This window comes from Manacus candei, unplaced genomic scaffold, assembly GCF_025592945.1.
Source record: "Manacus candei isolate 608988 ecotype Guabito, Panama unplaced genomic scaffold, ASM2559294v1 h1tg000002l, whole genome shotgun sequence".
NCBI lineage: Eukaryota > Metazoa > Chordata > Aves > Passeriformes > Pipridae > Manacus > Manacus candei.
The window spans coordinates 8,195,735-8,216,330 of record NW_026138050.1 but is presented as its reverse complement, the minus strand read 5'-3'; the positions used below and the strand labels follow the sequence as shown (position 1 = coordinate 8,216,330).

Genomic DNA, 20,596 nt, shown 5'->3' with positions numbered 1-20,596 from the left:
GCGCCCGCCAACGGCCGCCCACCCGCGCTGGGGGCGGAGCTCAGGTCATCCCTCAGGGACGGCCCCGGCGGCGCTGCTGCGAAACGAGCGGTGCTTCCGATAAAAAGGGGGTGGTGGGGTGGGTGTTTGTTTGTAGATGGCGTTAATGGGAGGGAAGTTCTGCTGTCGAGAGAGTCGCACAGCAGCTGTGTGTCTGGGGAGCGGTGAGGGCTTTCGCAGCTATGCTAGCTAATTAGAAACGTAGCATCAATAGTGTTTTATTTTTCACTTAATTGCTGTGATTTTATATACAGCGTTATGTATTGTATATCTACCCACAGGCCAGAGCCAGGGCTCAGAGCCCGGGAGCCACTGGAGGAGGAGGCAGTGCCCTCCTGCCGGGACAGAGGCTGGACAGGGAAGGTCACCTTTACCACCTGACACAAGTGTCAACAGCTGGAAAGAATCCACAGGGAAGAGCAACAAGGCAAGGAAAACAGTGAAGTGAAGGCTCTAGAGACAGAATAGCAAAGCTGAGGAAATAGGTTGTATTAGATTTGTATTAACATGAGGACTTTGACCCTTTTCCTGGTGTGTGTGTCTGTGGGGGAGAATGCTGGTTCTGAGCATCTCAGATATTCTCTTTGTGGTTTTGTGCTTCTGCCAGGTGTAGATGAAGAAAAATCAGAGAGATATATGCATATGCATAACAAATAATGGAGTGTCTAATTAGATGTCATACATATTTAAAAAATCTTTTGATAAACAACAGCATTTGTTAAGATTAAAGATGAAGATTTAAAAAAAGAAACCCTCAACAATCATTAACATATTGAAGAGGTAGCAGACGACAAAGTTGTTTTTTGAAACAAGAACGACAGCTTTAACAGCTCTAAATACTCACTGGAAATTAGACGTTTCCATAAATTTAAATTTATTTTTCTTGGACTAAGTGCTGGCGAACAAGTGTGGATTTTCCTTCCACCTGACCTGCCTGTTGGGTGAGTGTTACCTGCTCCTGGACTGGCGGCTGGCTGCCGGGTGGGAGGGAGGGATAAGGTGTCTGGAATGACTCTGGGATGCTGTCCTGACAGAACCTGTGAACAGGTGCTCATGTTTATCTTCCTCATCACAGCGCGTTCCATGAAACTGATACCTGTGGCGGCACATTTGTTGTCCTGACTATAGAAGGACTGCACTATACAAGGGCTGCACAGCTGTGTGATATTTAATGTGATGAAGCAGAACAGACTTCACCTGCGCTAACAGGGGAACTCATCCGGGAGAGCTACGAGTGGAAATGGTTGGAAATCAGAGCAGCAGGATGGCGCTCCCTCCCCTCTCATCCCTGTGAGCCAGGGCTGCCTTTGCTGGGCGCTCGCCTAAGCGCTGCAGAACTGCCCCGCGGGCTCTGCTGTGTGAAGGGCTCTGCAGACGGCGGCAGGCCGAGCCGAGAGGTTTGTCCCCGGGTGGCGGGCCGCGGAGGCGGCAGCGCAGCGAGGGCGGAGCGGGGCGGGGCTCGCCGTGCTCGCTGTGCTCGCCTGCTCGCAGCGCTGCGGGCCCGCGGCCGGGCGGGCGGGCGGGCGGCGGTTGCCGGGGAGCGCTGGGGCAGCGCCGCCAAGGGAGCGGGGCCGGGCCGGGAGCGAGCCCCGCGCAGGTACCGAGCGGGGCCGGGGCTGTGCCGGGGCCGGGGGCACGGTGGCCGAGGCGGGGAGGGCCGGGGGGAGGCGAGGCAGCGGCCCCGGCCTGGGGCGGGCTCGGTGTCTGGGGGCGGGCGGGCAGGAATGGGCCGGAGCGAGGGAACAAAGCGCCGTCAGGCCTTGCCAGGCGGTGCTGGGCTCTGGGTTTTCGCTCCGGTGGGAGCGAGCAGTGTCGGATGTGTAGGCGCTTTTAGGGAAACAAGGCTGTAATTTATCTTTGTGGTTTTTTTTTTTTTTCCATGGAAATATTGGCATCTCTTCATACAGACGTACGTATACTCCGTATCGGGACGGAGACTCACGGGAGTAAGACACAAATGCCTCTCAGCCCCCTAATCATAAAGGCTGTTCTTTCTTTAATACCAGCGCCTTTTTCATCTTTTTTTTTTCTTTTTTTTCCAATTCGGCTGCAATTTTCTTTATTGTTTTGTTACGTAGGACCTGTCCAATTGTCGTGGAAGATCTCAAAGGTTTAATCTTCGATGGAAATTGAGATTATCTATAGCAGGTGTAGTTCTGTAAATCCTCGTTATCTCAACTCTTGCTTTCTTCTCCATGTACCTGTGATCATCGTTTTTTGGTCATATATGCAGATTCTGGTTTTATAGGGGAAAATAAGGAACAGCTTTGCAGCTTTTCATAATGATAGGAACAAGAGAAACTGATTCAGTTTTCTGGTGTAGAATTTGTTTCCCGGAACAGAGTGATACAGAAATAGTTGTGATGTTGTTTTCCCTTCAAGGTCTTTGAGGTATATGGAGGAATAATGTTATTATTCTTTGCAGCTTAGTTAACATGAAGATGGAGGACTATGAAATATTCTGTAAGAAGCATCTTTCCAGAATCCAAGAAGAGGCAATAAAAGGAGAAACTTCTTTTACTGTTCAGCACAAAAATATCTCCCTCATTCATTTCTATGGAGTCCCTGTGCTTTCCCCTCTGGTAAGGCCTTTTTTCCCCCCCTTTCCTCCCTGGTGTCCTAACTCTGCTGTTGGCACTAGCTTTGATGTGCACATGTAATAATTCTGCTGAAGGTATCTGGGTGAGCTGTCATCTGGCCTGCTGCTTAGTGTGTTCTGAGCATTCCTAACCTTAATCTTAAAAAGTAAATGGGTAAAACATACTTCTTTTCCCCACATTGACTGCATTGCTTGCAATTTCTGGAGATTTGTTATCTTCATAAGCAGAGCACAAATGTTTGTGGTTTTCAACTGACAAATGTTATAGCTGGGCTTAACTTTACCTAAAATCATAGTGACATTTCAAATACTGAACGTGTGAGTTAGTTTAACAGTGTCAAAAAAAAGGTGAAAACAGGAAATACTGAGATGGTTTAAAAGCCTTTAAGTAAATTTTTTTTGCATGTTGTTTGCATCTTACCCTAACGTATTTCTTAGGCTCATCAATTATGTTAAGTCATTCTGTACTAATGCAAACAGAGCCAAGCTGAAGATTGTTGGTAGTTCCTGCAATACTGCAGCTGACTTCTTGTTTGTGTGGTGGGAAGTGTGAATGGAGAGAGACTCTAACAACGATGTCCAAAAATCATGATAGAAATTGCAGACTAAATGATAGATTGTCATATTCTTAATTTACAAATGGGTGGATATTGTAAAGTTGGGTAGAAAAAATGTCTGAATTCTGTGTCAGATTGGTAATGTAGCATGTAATGCTCATGGAAGTTTTTTATAATGGACATTTTAAATTCATGTTCATTTGCATGTGTACCAAGAAGGCATTTTGTGCATCTTCCCTTTAAAAAAGATATAATTAGTTGACAAGAAACTGGAATTTAACAGGTACACAAAGTCTCAGGTGATTCTTCTAATTGTTTTGTTCTCTTGGTTTTTTTTCTAATTTACTTCTGTAATTCTGTATTGAAATTTGCATTTAGTGATATAAACCATATTTCTTACGCTCTGTTTTGCAGCTTAGCCTTGAAAAGAAAAAGGAAATACAGCAATACAAGGAGAAAGCATTGGACCTAGAGACCAGGAAACGGAACTCCCGGAACAGAGCTTTGCTGAATCGTGTTCAGGAGATTGTAGAAAATGTCCAGGTAGTGTTAGTCCAAAGCCACCTCATAGCTTTACAGAAAACCTCTGTTTAGAGACATTTTGAGAAAGTCCTGGGGTTTAACTCTTCTGAAATGAATAGCAGTTAACTCTCGACAACCAGCATTTGCTAGTATTTCATGCTATGTGTCCTCATAATTGATTATTTGGTGATACTCACTGTAATGGAGGGGACCTGCTTTTCACTGCTTGTTTTGCTGTATGCAGAAGACAGACCACAATGTTGCTTTTGTAGCTGTGTTGGAATCAACTAGATTGTAAGCACAAATTAACAAACCCCTGGTGTTGGAACTTGCTTTATTTGTGAGCTTACAGTGTAATCAGAAAATAATTAAAATTGCCATCTCAACAATTTGTAATTCTATTGTGTGCTTTACAATTTTACTGCAACTGTATTGTTTTCTTTGCTACTTCAATGATGGGTTTAGTAGAGGTTTAAATTGAAAAGACTATTAAATATATCTAATCAAGGAGTTGTCCTTGAAACAGTTGTAATGCAACCTTTAAATTAACCTGTTGCTTAAACAAGTACAGTTAACACTGAGTTTGTTGAGTTACCAAGGTGACAAACAACACTGCTTTGCATTGTTCACTGGAGTTTATGTGGCAACAGTCATCTGGCTTGGGGTTTGACCAGTAGACCAGGAACATACATTCAATACAAAAATAAGCAAGCTTTCTTTTTTTTTTTTTTTCCAAAGGTGTCTTCTTGATAACTGAGTTGCAGCACATAGGATAATTGTAGTGTGAAAATCTTTTTAAACAATTGCTGGCTGGAAGTAACATGTAATTCTTACTTAAATAAAGTTTGTTTTTCAAGTACTCAGCAAATGAAAACTCATATTTAGTTGTCTCTGGATTAGTAAAGAAATAAAAAATTATTTTATAGTCCACTTTTTATTAGGAATTATGTTGATTTGTTTGTGGTTGTCCTTAGGTTAGTTTATATTTCCTGTTGAAATTTTTCAATTACATTTCTTATTTGATATAAACATGTTTTCTTATTTTAAGAGAAATCTTGCAAGATATTTTGAAGGCATAAAATTATTAAATATATCCAAATTACTTTAAAAAGATAAGAGCATCTTTGTATTCAGGTACTTGGTATCAGTAAAAATTCCAGGTGGACCATCATTGAAATTTATATTTTAATTCCAATGACCCCTTTCTCATTGTAAAGAACTCTGTATTATGTGTAATTTGTAGGAAATCAGTAACAGTTCAACTAAAAATTTTTACTGGTTTTAAGATATTATTTATTTTAATATTTTTTACATTTATTTTTATTACTTTTTTAAATTCAGGTGAAGTTTGCAGGAATCTGAGATTTCATTGAAAATGTTATTTTTTCTTTTTCAATTTGAATTTGTAGATGAAGAAAGGACTTAACATGAGTGATGCGAATGCTCAGGAGGCTGAGAATTCTTGCCCTGACTCAGATTCAAAAGCTTTGACTGACTTCACAGCTCTATCAGATGTCAGTGTGGCATGTTCTCCTGAAAGACACGGTTCCACGGACCTGGAAAAGGCACCAGAACTTGCACCATCAGGTACTGCAGGGCAGAGGACATCACATGTGACAGAAGTAGTTAAAGCAACAGAAGAAAATGTTTCTTCAAAGCCAAGTGAGAGTCGCTTCTTGAAAGATGTGCCTTGTCCAAGGGCTGCCTCTCCTGACAAGCTGTGCCACAAGCTCACGTCACACGCTCTGCAAAAGCAGGAGGGACGAGCAGGGTCGCCGTCGGATGAGGATGTCCAAGATCCATGTGTGATGAGTCTTCAGAACCTGATAAAGAAATCCAGGGAGTACATAGAGAGAGAGCAAAGCAAGCGTACCTCAAAAGGCAGTTCAAAGAGGAGCATGAGTGAAAGTCATTCAGATAAAGAAAATGACGGCGTTAAAACCACCGACCCTGCGAAAGAAAGAGCAAAGCTTACAGGCAGGAGTTGCGCTGCTCAGACGCTTGATAAACCCAGTCTTAATAAATCAAATACCCTTCTCCAAGGTGCCTCTACAAACACTAATAACACAAGTATGTCCTCTTTATCCAGTTTTTCTAAAGTGGACATACCTATGAGAATTGGAACGCCCCCTTTGGTGGATTCAGATTCAGACGAAGAATTTAAAAAGAATTCTATGTTGGAGCGTGACAGTAGCATTGTCAGGAGCCTCACAGGCTCCTACGCCAAATTGCCAAGCCCAGAGCCAAGCATGAGCCCTAAAATGCACCGACGGCGCCCAAGACCTTTATCAATGGGACACATCATTATAAATAACCCTGTGAATGCCTACGAGTTAAGTCCTAAAGGCAAGGGTAGAGCCATGGATTTAATCATGCAAGATATTGCAGATAAAAATAACGTGTCCGAATCAGTGCCAAAGTTCATGGTGGACTTCAACATGGTTTGCCCTGGCAGAGTTCCTGGTGTCAACAGGAATTCTTCAGGCCCTTGTGATGGGTTGGGGGTTGGCAAACCGAATCGCCATTCCTTTGGGCTCTGGGAAAGCAGAGGAATGGTGTCGGCTACGGTGGAAGGACAGGTGGTGTTGGACAGCAGAGGGCCATACAGAGTAGAGACCAGTACTAATATCATCGCTCCAAAGCTGACTGAGCCGTTTGCCGTCAGTCAGTCTGCAGTAACACAGAAGATCCCAGCTGGGAATGAAGTGAAAGCGCCTGTTTTGCCAGAAAACACTAAATCTAATTCCACGGTGGAACTCAATAAATCTTACGACGTCGAAAACCCGTCTCTGCTGCTAATGCAGAGCAAGAATGCACGACAGCAGATGGACACTCCAAGTGTTACCCCAGCACACGAGCAGGTTCCGGAAAATTTCGAAAAGGTAAAACGTAGACTTGATCTGGACACCAACAACTGCCAAACAGAAACCAGTTCCTGTGTTCTGAGAGTTGGAGTGGAAGAACAAGAGAAGCAGTGGTTGCAAGAACAGAAATATCCTGTGGAATCAGTTTACATTACCCCTGAAAGTATGGCAAAAGGTAAAAGATTTCCCGTAGTTGAGGGTTATTTCTCAGTGCTGCTTACTTCTCAGTTTATAAATATTTTATAAAAAAACCCCAGTGATTGTTAGTCATTAGTGTTTCCAAGTATGTATGTATATAAAAAGGCTAGAATTGTAGTGCATGTAAATTATTTTCAGTAACTTCATTATTTCTCTAATGTTTAATGACAAATTCTGAAATTCAGCTTGTTGCTTGGGCCATTTTTTAATGGCTGCAGAGTGGAGTAATTGCTGTCTTAGGAGCTGCTTGGAGTCAGAAATCTGTAATCTTGGAGTCAGTTATTTGTAACAAATACTTGATTAAACAATTTATGAGGGGAACATCAGCTAACACACTGTGCATAAATTTTGTGGATTCTGTATTTATTCTCAAGAATATAATTTGACAGCACAAATACTTATTTCCCATTTGAATCTAGGAACTGGAATTTAGTTTTGCTAAGAAAGTTGTCTTATTCCATGAGGTCTTAATAAGACTACTAAAAGAAAAGACAGCCTGTGTAAATTAAAAGAAAATACCTTTTAATTGGTTGGAAATCACTATATAGGTATTTTCTTCAAATTCAAGACTCTTACATCTGTATATGTCTCTACCAAATCAAGCTGAAGTGGCATAAATCATTTTATTTCACTCAAGTAACTGTAACAATTCTTAGGGCTATATTTTTTTGTGTCTTTACTTAATATATGCTGTTGGTGTTACTGCTGTTTCATTCACGTGCTTAGCCCACCAATATGACCATGCAAATATTTTGAAGGACTGTAGTAAATTATGAGGTTCTTTACCTTACCTTACCAGTGGAAATTTGGTATCAAGGAAACCTGATCTCTAAGATGTCTTTATTTTTTACTGATGATGCAAATTACTTCCAATAAAGGGTGCGTGTCTCTGGCAAAGACCACATAGAAGTTATTTAATATTTGATTTTTTGTTATGTATTTTTTCAGAAGATATTTTAAAAACTAAAATGTTGGCCTTTGAAGAAATGAGAAAGAGGCTTGAAGAACAGCATGCACAACAGCTGTCAATTCTGATAGCTGAACAAGAGAGAGAACAGGAGAAATTGCAGAAGGTAAGATTGAAAGGAAAAATTCTAAGCAAAGGTTGTGTGTTGTATGGAAGTTTGTCAGGAAGCAGTTGGGTTTAAATGTGTGTTCTGTGGCTTTGCAGAGTTAGAAGATTAGTCTAATGGTTGAATCTTCCTTTTGTAGGAACTGGAAGAGCAGGAGAGAAAGTTGAAAGGAAAGAAGGTTACTACAACGGAAATAGAGATTTCCAAAGTGAATATTAACAGTAGGATGGAGTTGGAGTGGAGGAAAAAAAGTGAAAGTGGCTTGCTGGAAAGTGTGCAGTCTCAACTGGAGACAGTCCATAACACAAACTCCACCAGCATTGGTAAAACTGGGAGGGAAGAATATAGATTAAGTGTTTGATATATTTTGTTCTACAGTGCTTGACTGGACTAGCTGCCCCTCTGTACTGATAAGTGCAGTGCTCCTGCCCCAGGGCTGGTCAGGATGCACAGACAGCTGCTGCCCTCAGCTGTGGACAGCACACGTGAAACAACGTCTGTGTTGCATCTTTGTGTCGCTGGCATTTAGCACAGATTCAGCCATCCTCAAACTGTTCCATGTACTTTACTTGTTATGTAACTGTTTCAGGGTACGTTCAGGGAAAACAAGCCAAGAATAAACTCTTTTGATCAAGGATAGGATGTGGATTTGTGTCACGTCCCAGAAGGTTCGTTCCCGTGCCATGTAGCTGCACAGCAGCGGGCCAGGTGGTCACATTTGTGTAGATGGTTTAGAGGGGCTCTGTCAAGGGATCTTGACTGCAAGACAGTGCAGCTATAGCTGGTGGAACACCTCTCACCTGTTCCAGAACATTATGAAGTGTTTTGTTCTGTCTCGTGTTTAGCAAATCTTGCATGGAAATGAACAGAAATATTCAGGTTGCTTCTTGCCTATAATTTACCTTGTCAGCAAAGCTGCTGCCCCCAAGCTGAGTGTACACACAGACACAGTCATTACTTTATTGGCAGAAGTGTGTGTTGAACTCTGTGTTCTGCTTTGCATGCAGGTTTTGCTCATACAACACCCAACACCTTTTCTTCGACAAGTGAAACTTCATTCTTTCTCTGGGGACCATCAGGTAGTGGAGTCATAAAAACCTCAGTATCCAGGCCAACTAATAGAATCAAAACTAGGTGGTCTCAGGTAAGGAAAAAAAAAAGATATAAATCTTAAAAAAACCTCATGTTTTTCTAAGAGACTGGTAACTATAATAGCTGTGTAATAAATGTCGCAGAAAATTTTAGTATCCTTTCCTATGTCAGCTTTGATTACATAAAAGAACTGTATAGAATATTTTTCTCATTCACATATGCAAAATAATCATATAAAAATATGTTGCTTCTTCTAAGTTACAGTGGGTACTTTTGGCCCAGCCAAAACTTTATTAACAGCTTGTTTCTTACTTAAGAACTTCTGTCATGTGATTGATGTTATTTGAGAAATAATTCATAATTCTTGCTTTTTTAATCAAAAGTTTAGAAAATATTTTTCTTTTAAGGTTCTCAGTCCAGAGATACAAATGAAGTTTGATAAGATCACTGCTGTGGCAAAGGGATTTCTCACTCGTAGACTCCTGCAGACAGAAAAACTGAAACATCTTAAGCAAACTGTAAAAGTAAGATCAGCTTTTTGGTATTATGCAGCCTCTCCTACTCTTTGTTTCTGTTCCTGCCTTCAATTGACAGATGAAATCATGCATTTTCTGCTTTCAGAAGAATTGGGGAATGTCTGTTACATGAACATGTTTGTATTGCATTGCTTAGGTCCAAGTCAAACAAAGAATTTATGTCCTATGTGTACTGTTTGTAATAACTGCCTTGTTGTGAAGGATTATGCTTGGTGCTTTATCTTATTTTCTCATCTTTCCCAGGATACTGTGGAGTTCATAAAAAATTTTCAGTCTGAAGCCCCATTGAAAAGGGGAAGTGTGTCAGCACAAGATGCATCCCTTCATGAAAGAGTAATGGCTCAGGTGACACAATTTAAACCGTTTTTTTCCTTTCCTAGCTATTGTGTTTTTGCAATATGAATACCTAAAACCTTGATAGTGATTTTGTTTAGAGTAAAAAATTTTAAACTATGGCTGTGAAGAGAATTTTTGTGCTGATACAATGAGAGATTTCAAAATTACAAAGAGTTTTGCTTAGTTTGAGAAGAGCTTAATGATCAAAACCATGGGCATGTTGCCTCAACCAAATATTTTATTAAAATCTTAATTGTTCTTTCCAGCTGCGAGCTGCTCTGTATGACATCCATGACATCTTTTTTACAATGGATGCATCAGAAAGGATGAATATTCTGCGTCACGATCGTGAAGTTCGGAAAGAGAAGATGCTCAGGCAAATGGTGTGTTATGTTCCAGAGGATGTAAACTGTCTTAAGACTTTGAGTCTGAATCATTTTACATTTAAGAGATTCTTACTTGCACCCTAAAATATTTCTTAGATCTAGATGGTTTATGCTCTTGCAATTAACTTTCTTCAATATCTATTTTTTTATTTATTTTTTTTTTAGGATAAAGTAAAGAGCCCGAGAGAGCGAGTGACGCTTTCAACAGCTACACAGAAATCTCTGGACAGGAAGAAGTACATGAAGTATGTGCTGCTCTCCCCTTGGGATTGGGGGGAGGGAGGCAGGGTGCAAAATGATGAGTAGGAGACATAGGAAATAGGGACAGGAAGTTTTTGGAGTAACAGCTTTGCAAGCTAACATCTCTCCTAGGAACAATGAATAAAAAGCTGTCCAGGTGTTTGGAGTCTTGCTAGTGGTATTTTGCTCTTACTTTTGAGAGACTTCTTGTTTGTACAGGAGAAAAATATTTGTTCTAAGTTGTGCATTTAAGCTAGATTCCAGTGGTGGGTGCTTAGTTTGTGGTTCAATTTGCAAATTGTAAAAAGTGCTGCAAGTGATTTTATCAAAGTGCCTGGCAATAGAGATACTTGATAGAGTATCTCTAGCAGAATTTTTTGGGGAATGGTAGCAGGCATTATCCTGCAACACAGTGGGCTGAACAGTTGTATTACACTTGCTCCTACACTTGAGTAAAGAAGCGATAATCTGTAGTACTGCTCTGACACATGTAGGTGTAGTTCCTGTTGTAGGCATTCTCTGAGTGTTTCTGTTCAAGACCTGGATGATGAATTTTTAATTGAAATATGTTTCAATACTTTTGTTTCTCTAGGGCTTCAGAAATGGGAATACCAAGTAAAAAAATAATCATAAAACAAAAAACTCCTGAAAGCCGGTGGGTGATGGTTACTGGTATTTGGATGCTTTTAAGAAACTGTGATTTTGTGATCTGTATTTCTGGTTTGCCATCAATCAGCTCAATTCCTGGTATTATTATGATGGGCAGTAATGAAATCTGATTGAGCATGACCTAAGAAAGGTGTTTATTAGCTCGTTAGAAAAGATTTGTTTTCTTCAGAGTCAGTTCTAAAATTTTCTCTTCAGAAATTAATTATTTATGACTTTAAGTCTCTGTGCTCAGGTTCAAGGTTTTTCTTTGAGATAGACTGTTAAGCTTCAGTTTGGCACTATTACTTTTCCTAATACCCTTACTTTGCAGTGAATCATTGATAATGCTTATCTTTAGGAAGCTGTCAGGAAAGAAGTGGATCTCTGTTGCAAGGAAAGTGCTTGCTCCTTGATTGTGTGATTGTTTGCTTAGATCACAGAAATTAGTGTTCAGTACATGCTGTTCAGAAAGATAGCAACTACTCTATGAGGCCTATCTGCACCTTTTTCTAGTATAAAAAGTCAGATACCTGGCATCCCTTAAAAACAATTTTTGTCCCATGTTTACCCAAAAGCTTTGAAGGCAATGCTGTCTACTCATGAAGTTCAGTCTTCAGTGACTAGTGTGACTCAGTCCTTTTTTCCTGTATGTCCTTATCAGTGACTAGGCACTGTTCAAGGAGTTGTACCTGCACTTTTTTTCCCCTTTCTTTGTTTTAAATAGTGGAAGTAGGAATTCTGTTCTGGAATTTTAATTCCAGCCACTTTGCCTACACGTCATGTGCATTGCAAAGCCCTGTTAGCCTTGCTGAAATTTGTTGTGTGAAACATGATGCATAATTTGGTATTCCTTGTGAGGTTTTTATTTTTGAAGGGAAAAAGCACTAATAAAGGTTTGTGTTTTAACAGCATACTTCAACCAAATCAAGGACAGAATGCCCCGGTTCATAGACTGCTTTGCAGACAAGGGTAAGAGCACAGTGTGTTTATAGCCTAAGGATGAAAGTAAATGCAAAACACAAGAGTACAGTGATTGCTCAATAAGATTTACACATGCTGGTGTAACTGTTGTTCAAAGTAAAAATAATTACTTCTCCCAGTATTTTGAGACAGTGATGAAACTTCGTTTGACCTTATACTGCAAGAAAATACTTAATGTTGTCACCCTCTTGTGTATGTCTTCATTTACACTGTGTTCCAACATTTCTATTTGTAACGTTCATTCCATGAAGCTTTGCTTCCACTTAATGAAATATGTGTATTTTTATATGTTGACTGTAAGGTCACAGTGTCTGAACGGAATCAGTTTCTTGAATAGAGTTTTACAAATCCATTCATGGGGAGATGTTTTCCTACTTAATGTATCAATATAAGACATAATAATGTTGATAGAAACTGCACACGTACTCAGGAGGAGGCTCTGTGGGACATTGGCATGGAAACATTTTTACAAACAGTTTGATAGTGTCTCATGTTTTTATATACAGCCTTTCAACTTTGTTGCAAGTGACTTATTAACTCTTTTATATTTAATTAGAACCTTTAAGACCTCAGTGAATGGGGTTGAGCAAAATAGAAAGAAGGCCTCAGAGAGCAGAGTGTCTAACAAGGCGGTTTCAGGTGTGTAGAAAATCGGTGCTTGGATCTTATAGTACATAAGTTACTAGTATCTAGACAAAGTAAATGGGCAATATATTGTTTTCCTTTCCTTGTGCACCTGCTTTGCTATGTCTTAAATCTAACCTATCTCTTCAACAAACACGGACTGGTAACTTAACCATCCACTTCCAGATTCTATAAACATAGTATATAGAATGTGCTGCACAGCTCATTTGCTTTCACTCACCAGATGCCCAGTCATAAAAGAGGTTGCCAGACATATTCACTGTAACTTGAGAAACTGATTGTAGCCAAATAGACTTGGATTGGAATCTCATGTCATTTGAGTCTTAGTTCTGTAGACACGTCTGTTGAAAGGGCAGGAAGGACAATTCCAGACTCATCAGTGGGTGTTCAGTCATGATACAGTCCTAAAATTATATATATTACTGGAGCATCTTGCAGGATGTTTGAGTCTTAATGACCCGAGTTTAAAAGTAGAGTATTCCTCTACTTGCATATGGAGACGATTGATTGGTTGCCTTTTATTAAAAAGATTTGATAATAGTGCTGAACCTCTCTGTTTTCAGCCTGTTCAGGCATGAAGGGAATAAAACACTGTGAAACATCATACAAAGTTTCTATTTTTTAATCAGATTTTAAATTTCTTAAGTGACAAACCTCAGTTGATCAAAAGGTAAAGTTTTAAAGGTTTTAAAACTGTTTAAGATCTGGATTACACATTTTTTCTCAAAAGAGAATATAAATATATGTAATATATAGGGTTTTATACTCTCCACAAGGCAAGTATAAAAATTGGGAATTTTGGGGCTTAATGGGGCAAATGTGTAATGTAGGATTTTGACTGTTTTCTGTAGTGATCTGAATTATCTTTATGTATTAAGAATCAAACCTTTCCTATAAGGGAAATTCTTATTCATTGCTACCTCAGAACAATGCTGGGAAGGAGTATGTGCAAGTTTTAGTGCAGTGTGTTTTACACTGTTCAAATGTGATGTTTTCCCAGATACTACTTCGTGAAGTCAAGAGAAGTGGCTACAGAAGGATGTATAGTAAGGCAGTATGCATATATATATATATATATCTAACATTTTAGAGAGAAGGGAAAATAAAATAGCAAACAATGAGATGATAACCAGGGTTTAATTTATTTTTCTGCTGTCAGTTCTTGTGGCAGTGCTGTCACCACTAAAGTGGAGCAAGGCAGTTGTTCCGTTGTGTTCAGTGATACTGCAGAAAAATTAGCAAAGATAATAATAAATCTCCCTGAAATATAAAGAAGAAAATAAAGTTAGCAATATAATTTTAGAAACCAGAGGTAGCCATTAAGGCAAGTTTTCATCTGCAAGTTTGCAATACTGTATGCTATTAACTAGTAGTTGAGAGTGCTGAAGAACAGGGACTACACATTCCTATTCATTTAGTACAAGTAATCTAACCTATTTCTAAAGGAACACTTAATAGATGGGTAAAATGTGAATAGTGAAAGGTCTGGCAGTATGACTACCAATTAAATTGTGCTTATTAGAGGGGCAAAAAAGGAAGGAGGGTTACTAGAATACAGCTGCTATAAATATATTCAACTTAGACATGAGACAAATGCTCTGAAGAAAATAATAATATACTCATGCAACTTTTTTCTTTGTTCTCCTCATTGTTGTTTTAAATTCTGTCTGCAAAGTGCTTTGTAGCTTTAATACCACTGCGACTGGTTGTTGTCTTTTTCTGGCAAGAAGGCATTTTGTTTAGGAGTCAACTGGAAATCCTAAATTCAGTTTTTGTTGTTTTTTACTCCTTCAATCCAAAGTTCTGTGCTAAAGGCAGAAGTACAAACTTGTGAATCAGTGAAGAGTCTTATTTACTGATTATTTTTTTTTTTTAGTTTAATTAGTTTAAATAGGACCAAGATGTTCAGTCTATTGCCTGCAAGCCGGGCCAGGCAGCGCATTTAATGGGGTCTGATTTTGTTAGAAAGAAGGTAGTTGAAATCAGGTTGCTCCTACAACTAGACCTGTTCATCTCTGTTTCTACCTGGTTTCTTCTTCTGTGGAAAAGAAGTATAGGGCATGAGGCATGTGGAGTATTTGGGTGGTGGCAGCAGTTGGCCAAGCGTGGTCTCTCCCGCACGTGTGTGCGGCTGAGCAGGGCAGTGTGGGGAGGTGTGTGCTGTGAGGTGTGTCAGTGTTCAGGCCAGCACTTCAGGAAGCCTCAGACCTGCTGTGTGAATAGCAGGTCTGTCCTTTGTCCCAGGAGAGAGAGGCCTCATGTGATTGCCCCTTGCCACTGGAAAAGGTTGGGTGATAATTGTATTCAGAAAGACTGTCACTTTTTTAAATGAAATTTGCCTTCTGCAGTTCCTTAGTCTGGATTGCTGGGCTTTTTTTGCACTTCCATATACTATTACATAATACCCTGTTATTTGTGTGAGATTTTTATATAGTTCTCTTGAGGCGAGTTAAGGGGTAGTGTTAAATCTCTGATAAAGCACCATGCCTGTCAGCTTGGTTGTCCTACAAGATCACAGGTGAGCTGAAGAGTCCAGCACTGGAGAGTGCTGGGCGGGTGAGAATGCCTTTTGTGTGGTGGGAACCTGTTGAGGGATCCTGCTGTGGTGAGGTCTCTGGGTGTTTCCAAAGCTGCTTTGCCCTGTGCTGACTGTAGCCCTTGGACACCTGTAAGTAACCACTGCAGCTCTGACCAAGAGTAACTGAAGAGCCTGAAAAGGACTGGCACTTCTTTGTCACATTCATTTACTTGCCTGGTAGTCATTTCTCTTCCATGGCTGTCTTCCATTCCCACCGCTCTGCACCCTGTGGTACAATTTTCACTGCTGTGTGTAAATGTTTGCTCACACTGCTGCACACTCTGGGTAACTGCTTGAACCTATTGAATGCTGAGTTGTGCTACTTTTTAGCAGCTTGCAGTGCTGAACCCTTATTACTGGAAGATACTTGTGCTATGCATAGTACAATGTGGATTTTTAATATATGTATGTGTATACTTGTTCCCCATGTAAAGACTTAATTATTATTTTTATACTTGAGCAGCCTTCCTTTTATAAGGGCTCTGCCTGATGGCCTTGTTCATACTGCACTTCTAATTCTGGTTGTCATACTGACATATGGAAACCTACAGCTGTTTCTTGGTTTGATTAACGTGGCAGCTGGGGAAAAGGAAAGTTATCTTAAGTATTTGATTTGTATAATATTTTTTTAATTGATAGATTGTTTAAAAGTAGTGCTTGGCATAGTTAAACTTATTAGCCATGTAATTATTGTCTTGGTGATGTGACAGTTCTTTTAAAAATGTACGAATTGTAGTTGTAGATGTTTTAACAGTAGCAGGAAACACTTTGGAATAGTTACTGCAGAAGGCAGTGCTATAAAGTGTCATAACTTTCAAAACTATAGGTGGTTTTTCTAAGGCATTTTGGGTGTAATATTATGTAATAATATTTTAAAAGTAATCACTGTATACATACTACTGCTTTAAAAAAATTTTCCTAAACTTTTTCAACTATTTTCTTTTGATAATCCTCTTACAAAATCCAGCACTATTAATTGTAAAATGGTAATGTTTCTGCTTATTTTTAGGAGCATATGCAGGAAGAACCCAAAGAAAGAAGCCAAATGTTGTGACAATTTAAGAAGACAGCACTCACTGGGATAAACTGTCTGTTTTTTACTGATGGCATTCTCAGCACTGATTTTAAATATTGCATCTTCTTTACGTATATGTATATTTAGAAATTATAAACCTACTTTGTCATTTTCAGATGACACATTAATACAATCATATTGAAGTAATAAAGGACTTTGAAGTTCTAATACTTGTGGAAAAATTGCATGTTAGAACTTATTATATGTTAATACTAGTGTGTACACATTTATAGTCTTGTTTATTTAAAGATGACCACAGGGCAACATGAAGGTAATTTGTGACTTTTTCACACTTTCTAATTCTTGTGTCTGATATGTGCTTTTGCATTACTTAAAATTGCAATTTCTGTGTATGATTGCTACCACAAGTAAGTCATGGGTATATATTTAGTTTCGTACCATAAAGTTAAAGCAACTAAATGGGAAAAAAACCTCCAAACTTAGAACTGAACTCTCACATCAGTGAATTTGTCACCAGCCGTTTTGAATGTACTTTCTGTATGAATGAGATTTACTTCAATTGCAGTACTAATGACCTAAAATGTTTTGCATTTCTGCGAAGCTGGACAGACATGGATCCAGATTCAGTGCTGGGCAGATGGACCTACTTCATTGACTAAACCAAAACTGTGCATTTATACTTGTGATAGATCAAATCACCACCACCAAGAGTCCTGGGATTTTTTTACCCTGATGTCTATGCATTTTCTGATGGAAACAACATTTGGCCACGATGGAGACCTGTATGTTCTACGAAAATTCAAGAAGGCAAGATTTTAATTGTTTTACTGTTTCAGACTTAAATAGTAATTTCAGTCCGTAATAGTAATTTGGATATGTTACATTTCATTGATGACAGTTGCAATTTTTCCTAAGCAATTTCTCTTCTACCGTGATCTAACAGGCCCTTGTGCTGAATTCATGATTTGGGGGAATGGGGAATCCCTACCAAATCCCAACGAAATCTTTCATATTTATGAATATCTAACATTAAATGATCATGCTCATGTTTTACCTCAGTCTTCCAACTGATGGATGTTATCCATCAACTTGAGGGGAGCATAATTCTATACCTGCTTTTAATGAACTTGAGACATGAGGTTGACAAAGTTTTAGAGAGAAAAGCTGTGCTTGTGTAACCTCAACAGTAGAGAACTGACTGCCGGAATGTGAAATAGGTTATATTTTGTTATTTCCCAGTGTTGATATAACATACTAACTTTGGAGGCTTTGTAACGTGTTGACATGGATATAAGAGAAAAAAGACTGAAAATTTCATTGTGTTAAATAGTCAGCATGAAAGAGGAACATTAATGGTGAGACGAGGACAGTACCTTCATGAGCAGTGATGAGTGATTGGCTTGCTTGTGGCACCAGTTATAGCTTTTATCTGCCACCAAATCTGTCCTCTGCAGAGAGTGACATTGTTCAAAACAGGTGTGTTAGACCATGCAGTAAGTTACCCAAATTGTGTACTTGGAAAATGGCAAAAATGCTGCCCAAGCACTTTGAAGAATGACACTGCTCAGTGGCTCTCTGCTGTGGCATTTATTTGAAAGCCTGGGGCAGGAGGCTCCCCTAATGGTGTAAATTCTAAGTTTTCACCAGTGTAGGACCTGCCTCCTTCCTTCAAATGCTGTGGTGCTTTAAAATCTCAGTTGTAGTACAGAAAATGCCCAAGGCAAGCTTCCTGCTCACCCAGTGGGCATCACAGCCCTGTTTTGGTTCTCAGCTTTCCTTAGGAGTGAAATACATCGCAACAGGGGAAAATTAACAATGGCAAGAGTAACCTGTGTCATAGGAGACAAAAGGTGCTGTTGATATAGGATTGATGGTTTTAAAGAATGTTTTATGTGGTGTATTTATTATTAGCATAGGCACTATGTTGATGCACAAATAGGTTTAGTGTGTTAGTAGAAAGGAATGTTTGCTTTCTGCTTGGGTTTCACATCTAAACTTCTTTGTCTTTAAGCATGCTTCCACTGTGTAATAAAGCACTGTAGCACAAGGTTGTTTGTTTTTTTTTTTTTTTTTAACTTTCATGAGGCCTTTCTCTTGGCAAGTGCCAGACTTTGTTTTTGTACTTGATGTTTTGTATTTATACATATTTATCTTTTTATTTTCTGTGAAATTGTGATACCATTACAAAAGTCTATTTATTTTTATACTTTTATTTCGTTTTTCACCAGTCTTGCTTTTTACTTAAAGCATTCTGCACAATAAACTTTGAAACTTTAACAAGAACTGCCTTCCTCGTCCTTTTCCAGGCGCTCCCCGCTCTGAGGGGCGGGGCGGGAAATGGCGGCGGAAGGCGCCGCCCACCCGCGGCGTCATGTGATGGGCGCAAGATGGCCGCGTTCCCCTGGTGAGGCGGTGGGCGGCGGGGGACCGGGCGCTGCCTGTTTCCCGCCCGCGCACGGGCGGGCGGCGGCGGGCGCTGAGGGGCTGCGGGTTCCCGCGGAAGGGCGAGGGCAGCCGCCATGCTCCGCGAGCCTCACAGCCGCGGGGATGAGGCGGGGCGGCCCCCCCTGTGCCAGTGGGGGAAGCTCCCTGTCGAGCTCTGTCCCTGGGGCTCGGGGCCGCTCGGCCTGACAGGCGGCAGCCACTGCCGTGGGACCGCAGCCCGGCGCTTCTCTCCGTGGCTCTCGGAGAAGCCGGAGGGTGCAGGTCAGGTTCATGTATAATGTGACACGCTGGTGTTACATTAAGAGCGGATGCAGCTCCGCTGAGGGGCGGAGGCGCAGCTGTGAGGCGGACGGGAGGGCCGGCTGGCCTCTGCCCGCTGCTGTGGGCTCATTTTAACCTGTAATAAGTAAGGCAGTTCCCGAGGGCCGCTGTCGTTGCCCGGTGTGTTGTCACGGAGCGTGTCCTGCTTGGAGTGAGGCCCGGTGCGGGGCAGGAGCGCTCCGCCCGCCGCCTCCGGGCGGGGTCACTGCGGGAGCGCTGCTACCGCTGCTCGCTGCGGGAGGTGAACATCTCCTGCAGTGAATTTAGCTTTAGGAGCACAGTTTAATCTTTGATAGTTACCTTTTGCAGGCTCTTTAGAAGTAGACACGAGTTACTGACTGAAGAGGCAGAGTCAGCTTCTAGCAACGTGCAGTATTACTGCAGGAGAATGTGGGGTACAGCTGAGGAAGCTGCACTAAAAAAAATAACTCGCAATCTGGTATTTGTTATGGAGAGGAAGAATAAAGCAGGCACTCTGACAGACAAAATAAAAATATTTTCATAGTTAATTTTTCTTCAAACTCTTTCTTGGTTACAAACAAGCTGGTTTTCTCTTTGTGGAAGACTCACTCTCCTGAGTCTATTGTGCTTTTAATACATGGAATATATCTTAAGTTTTGGTGTGGTTGATGGGTTATAGTCCTGAGCAGACTAGAAATCAAGCCTATTGTGGAGTCAAGAAAAGTAATATGCAACAATTGGCATGAGGATGCCAAGAGGTTTTCCCCATGTATACACTGTCATGCTGAACATCATCCAGCTCGCTCTTTCATATTATTGTGTGAGCAAACTTTCATGTTTAATAAAATGCAGAAGTAATTAGTGGATTTAAGTATTGTAATTCAACCAATTGAGGTTTTATAAAAACATCAGAGCAATGCTTTTAAAAATAAATTTACTGGGAGATGAAGTACTTTAAAACTTGAATTTATGTAGCTAAGAGGATTGGAGGATATAAGACAGCAGTAACATGTTTGCTAACTGTTGCAACTGTTGTTACTTCCTTTGAGTGCAGTGATTTCAGTGGAATCAGTGTGTGGTCAGTTATCTTGCAGAAACAGAAAGGAATAATGTGGTGCAAATCTCGGATCTAGCAGTAGCAAAATAGAGCAGAAGAAAGCAGAGCAGTGGGATGCTGACAAACTAATTCTTACATAGTATAGCAATGAGGTAACCGGCTGGTAAGTAGGTCTGGTAACACTGATGCAGAAGTGATCATGAAGGAATAATGAACCAGAGTAAGATGTTTCCATCATGTTGTTCTGTCACGTGGAAGATACTGTCATGCTACAGGGTTTAGCTATTTTTAAGCATTACTGCATGCTAAAAAGCTGGTTTGCATATTAATTGTCTGCATACTCATCGGTCTGCATATGAGAAAAAAACCAGCACCTGTTGGTGCTGAAGAATTGTATGAACACAGTGTTTGAATTAAAAAAATTATTGGTTTAAAAATTTGTTAGGGTAATAAAAAGAATTGGCACAAATATGAAGTAATTT

The 20,596-nt window shown here is 40.2% G+C and overlaps 2 protein-coding genes across 11 annotated transcripts in view; both read left to right on the top strand.

Annotated features, from left to right (window-relative positions):
• The first annotated feature begins 83 nt into the window (after positions 1–83).
• CCP110 (centriolar coiled-coil protein 110) lies at positions 84–18,613 on the top strand. 10 transcript variants are annotated; one of them, XM_051804502.1, is made up of 17 exons: positions 84–819; positions 933–980; positions 1,115–1,436; positions 2,465–2,621; positions 3,610–3,738; positions 5,127–6,756; positions 7,728–7,852; positions 7,992–8,175; positions 8,860–8,996; positions 9,352–9,468; positions 9,724–9,825; positions 10,083–10,199; positions 10,368–10,447; positions 11,035–11,097; positions 12,000–12,059; positions 12,628–12,710; positions 16,304–18,613. In XM_051804502.1, the coding sequence occupies exons 4-17, from the start codon at positions 2,475–2,477 to the stop codon at positions 16,354–16,356; spliced, it is 3,027 nt and encodes a 1,008-aa protein (XP_051660462.1). In that variant the 5' UTR covers positions 84–819; positions 933–980; positions 1,115–1,436; positions 2,465–2,474; the 3' UTR covers positions 16,357–18,613. The 10 variants fall into 10 exon arrangements, with proteins under 10 accessions (XP_051660462.1, XP_051660380.1, XP_051660550.1 ...); XM_051804680.1 differs by lacking the exons at positions 84–819; positions 933–980; positions 1,115–1,436 and adding exons at positions 1,757–2,187; positions 13,717–13,762; XM_051804773.1 differs by lacking the exons at positions 84–819; positions 933–980; positions 1,115–1,436 and adding exons at positions 1,757–2,187; positions 13,717–13,770.
• A 221-nt stretch (positions 18,614–18,834) lies between these two features.
• The window catches only part of VPS35L (VPS35 endosomal protein sorting factor like), a 49,629-nt gene continuing 47,867 nt past the window's right edge, over positions 18,835–20,596 (top strand). Inside the window, 2 exon segments of the mRNA XM_051804116.1 lie at positions 18,835–18,895; positions 18,898–19,036. Of these exon segments, the coding sequence (XP_051660076.1) occupies positions 18,850–18,895; positions 18,898–19,036 (185 nt within the window). The 5' untranslated portion in view covers positions 18,835–18,849.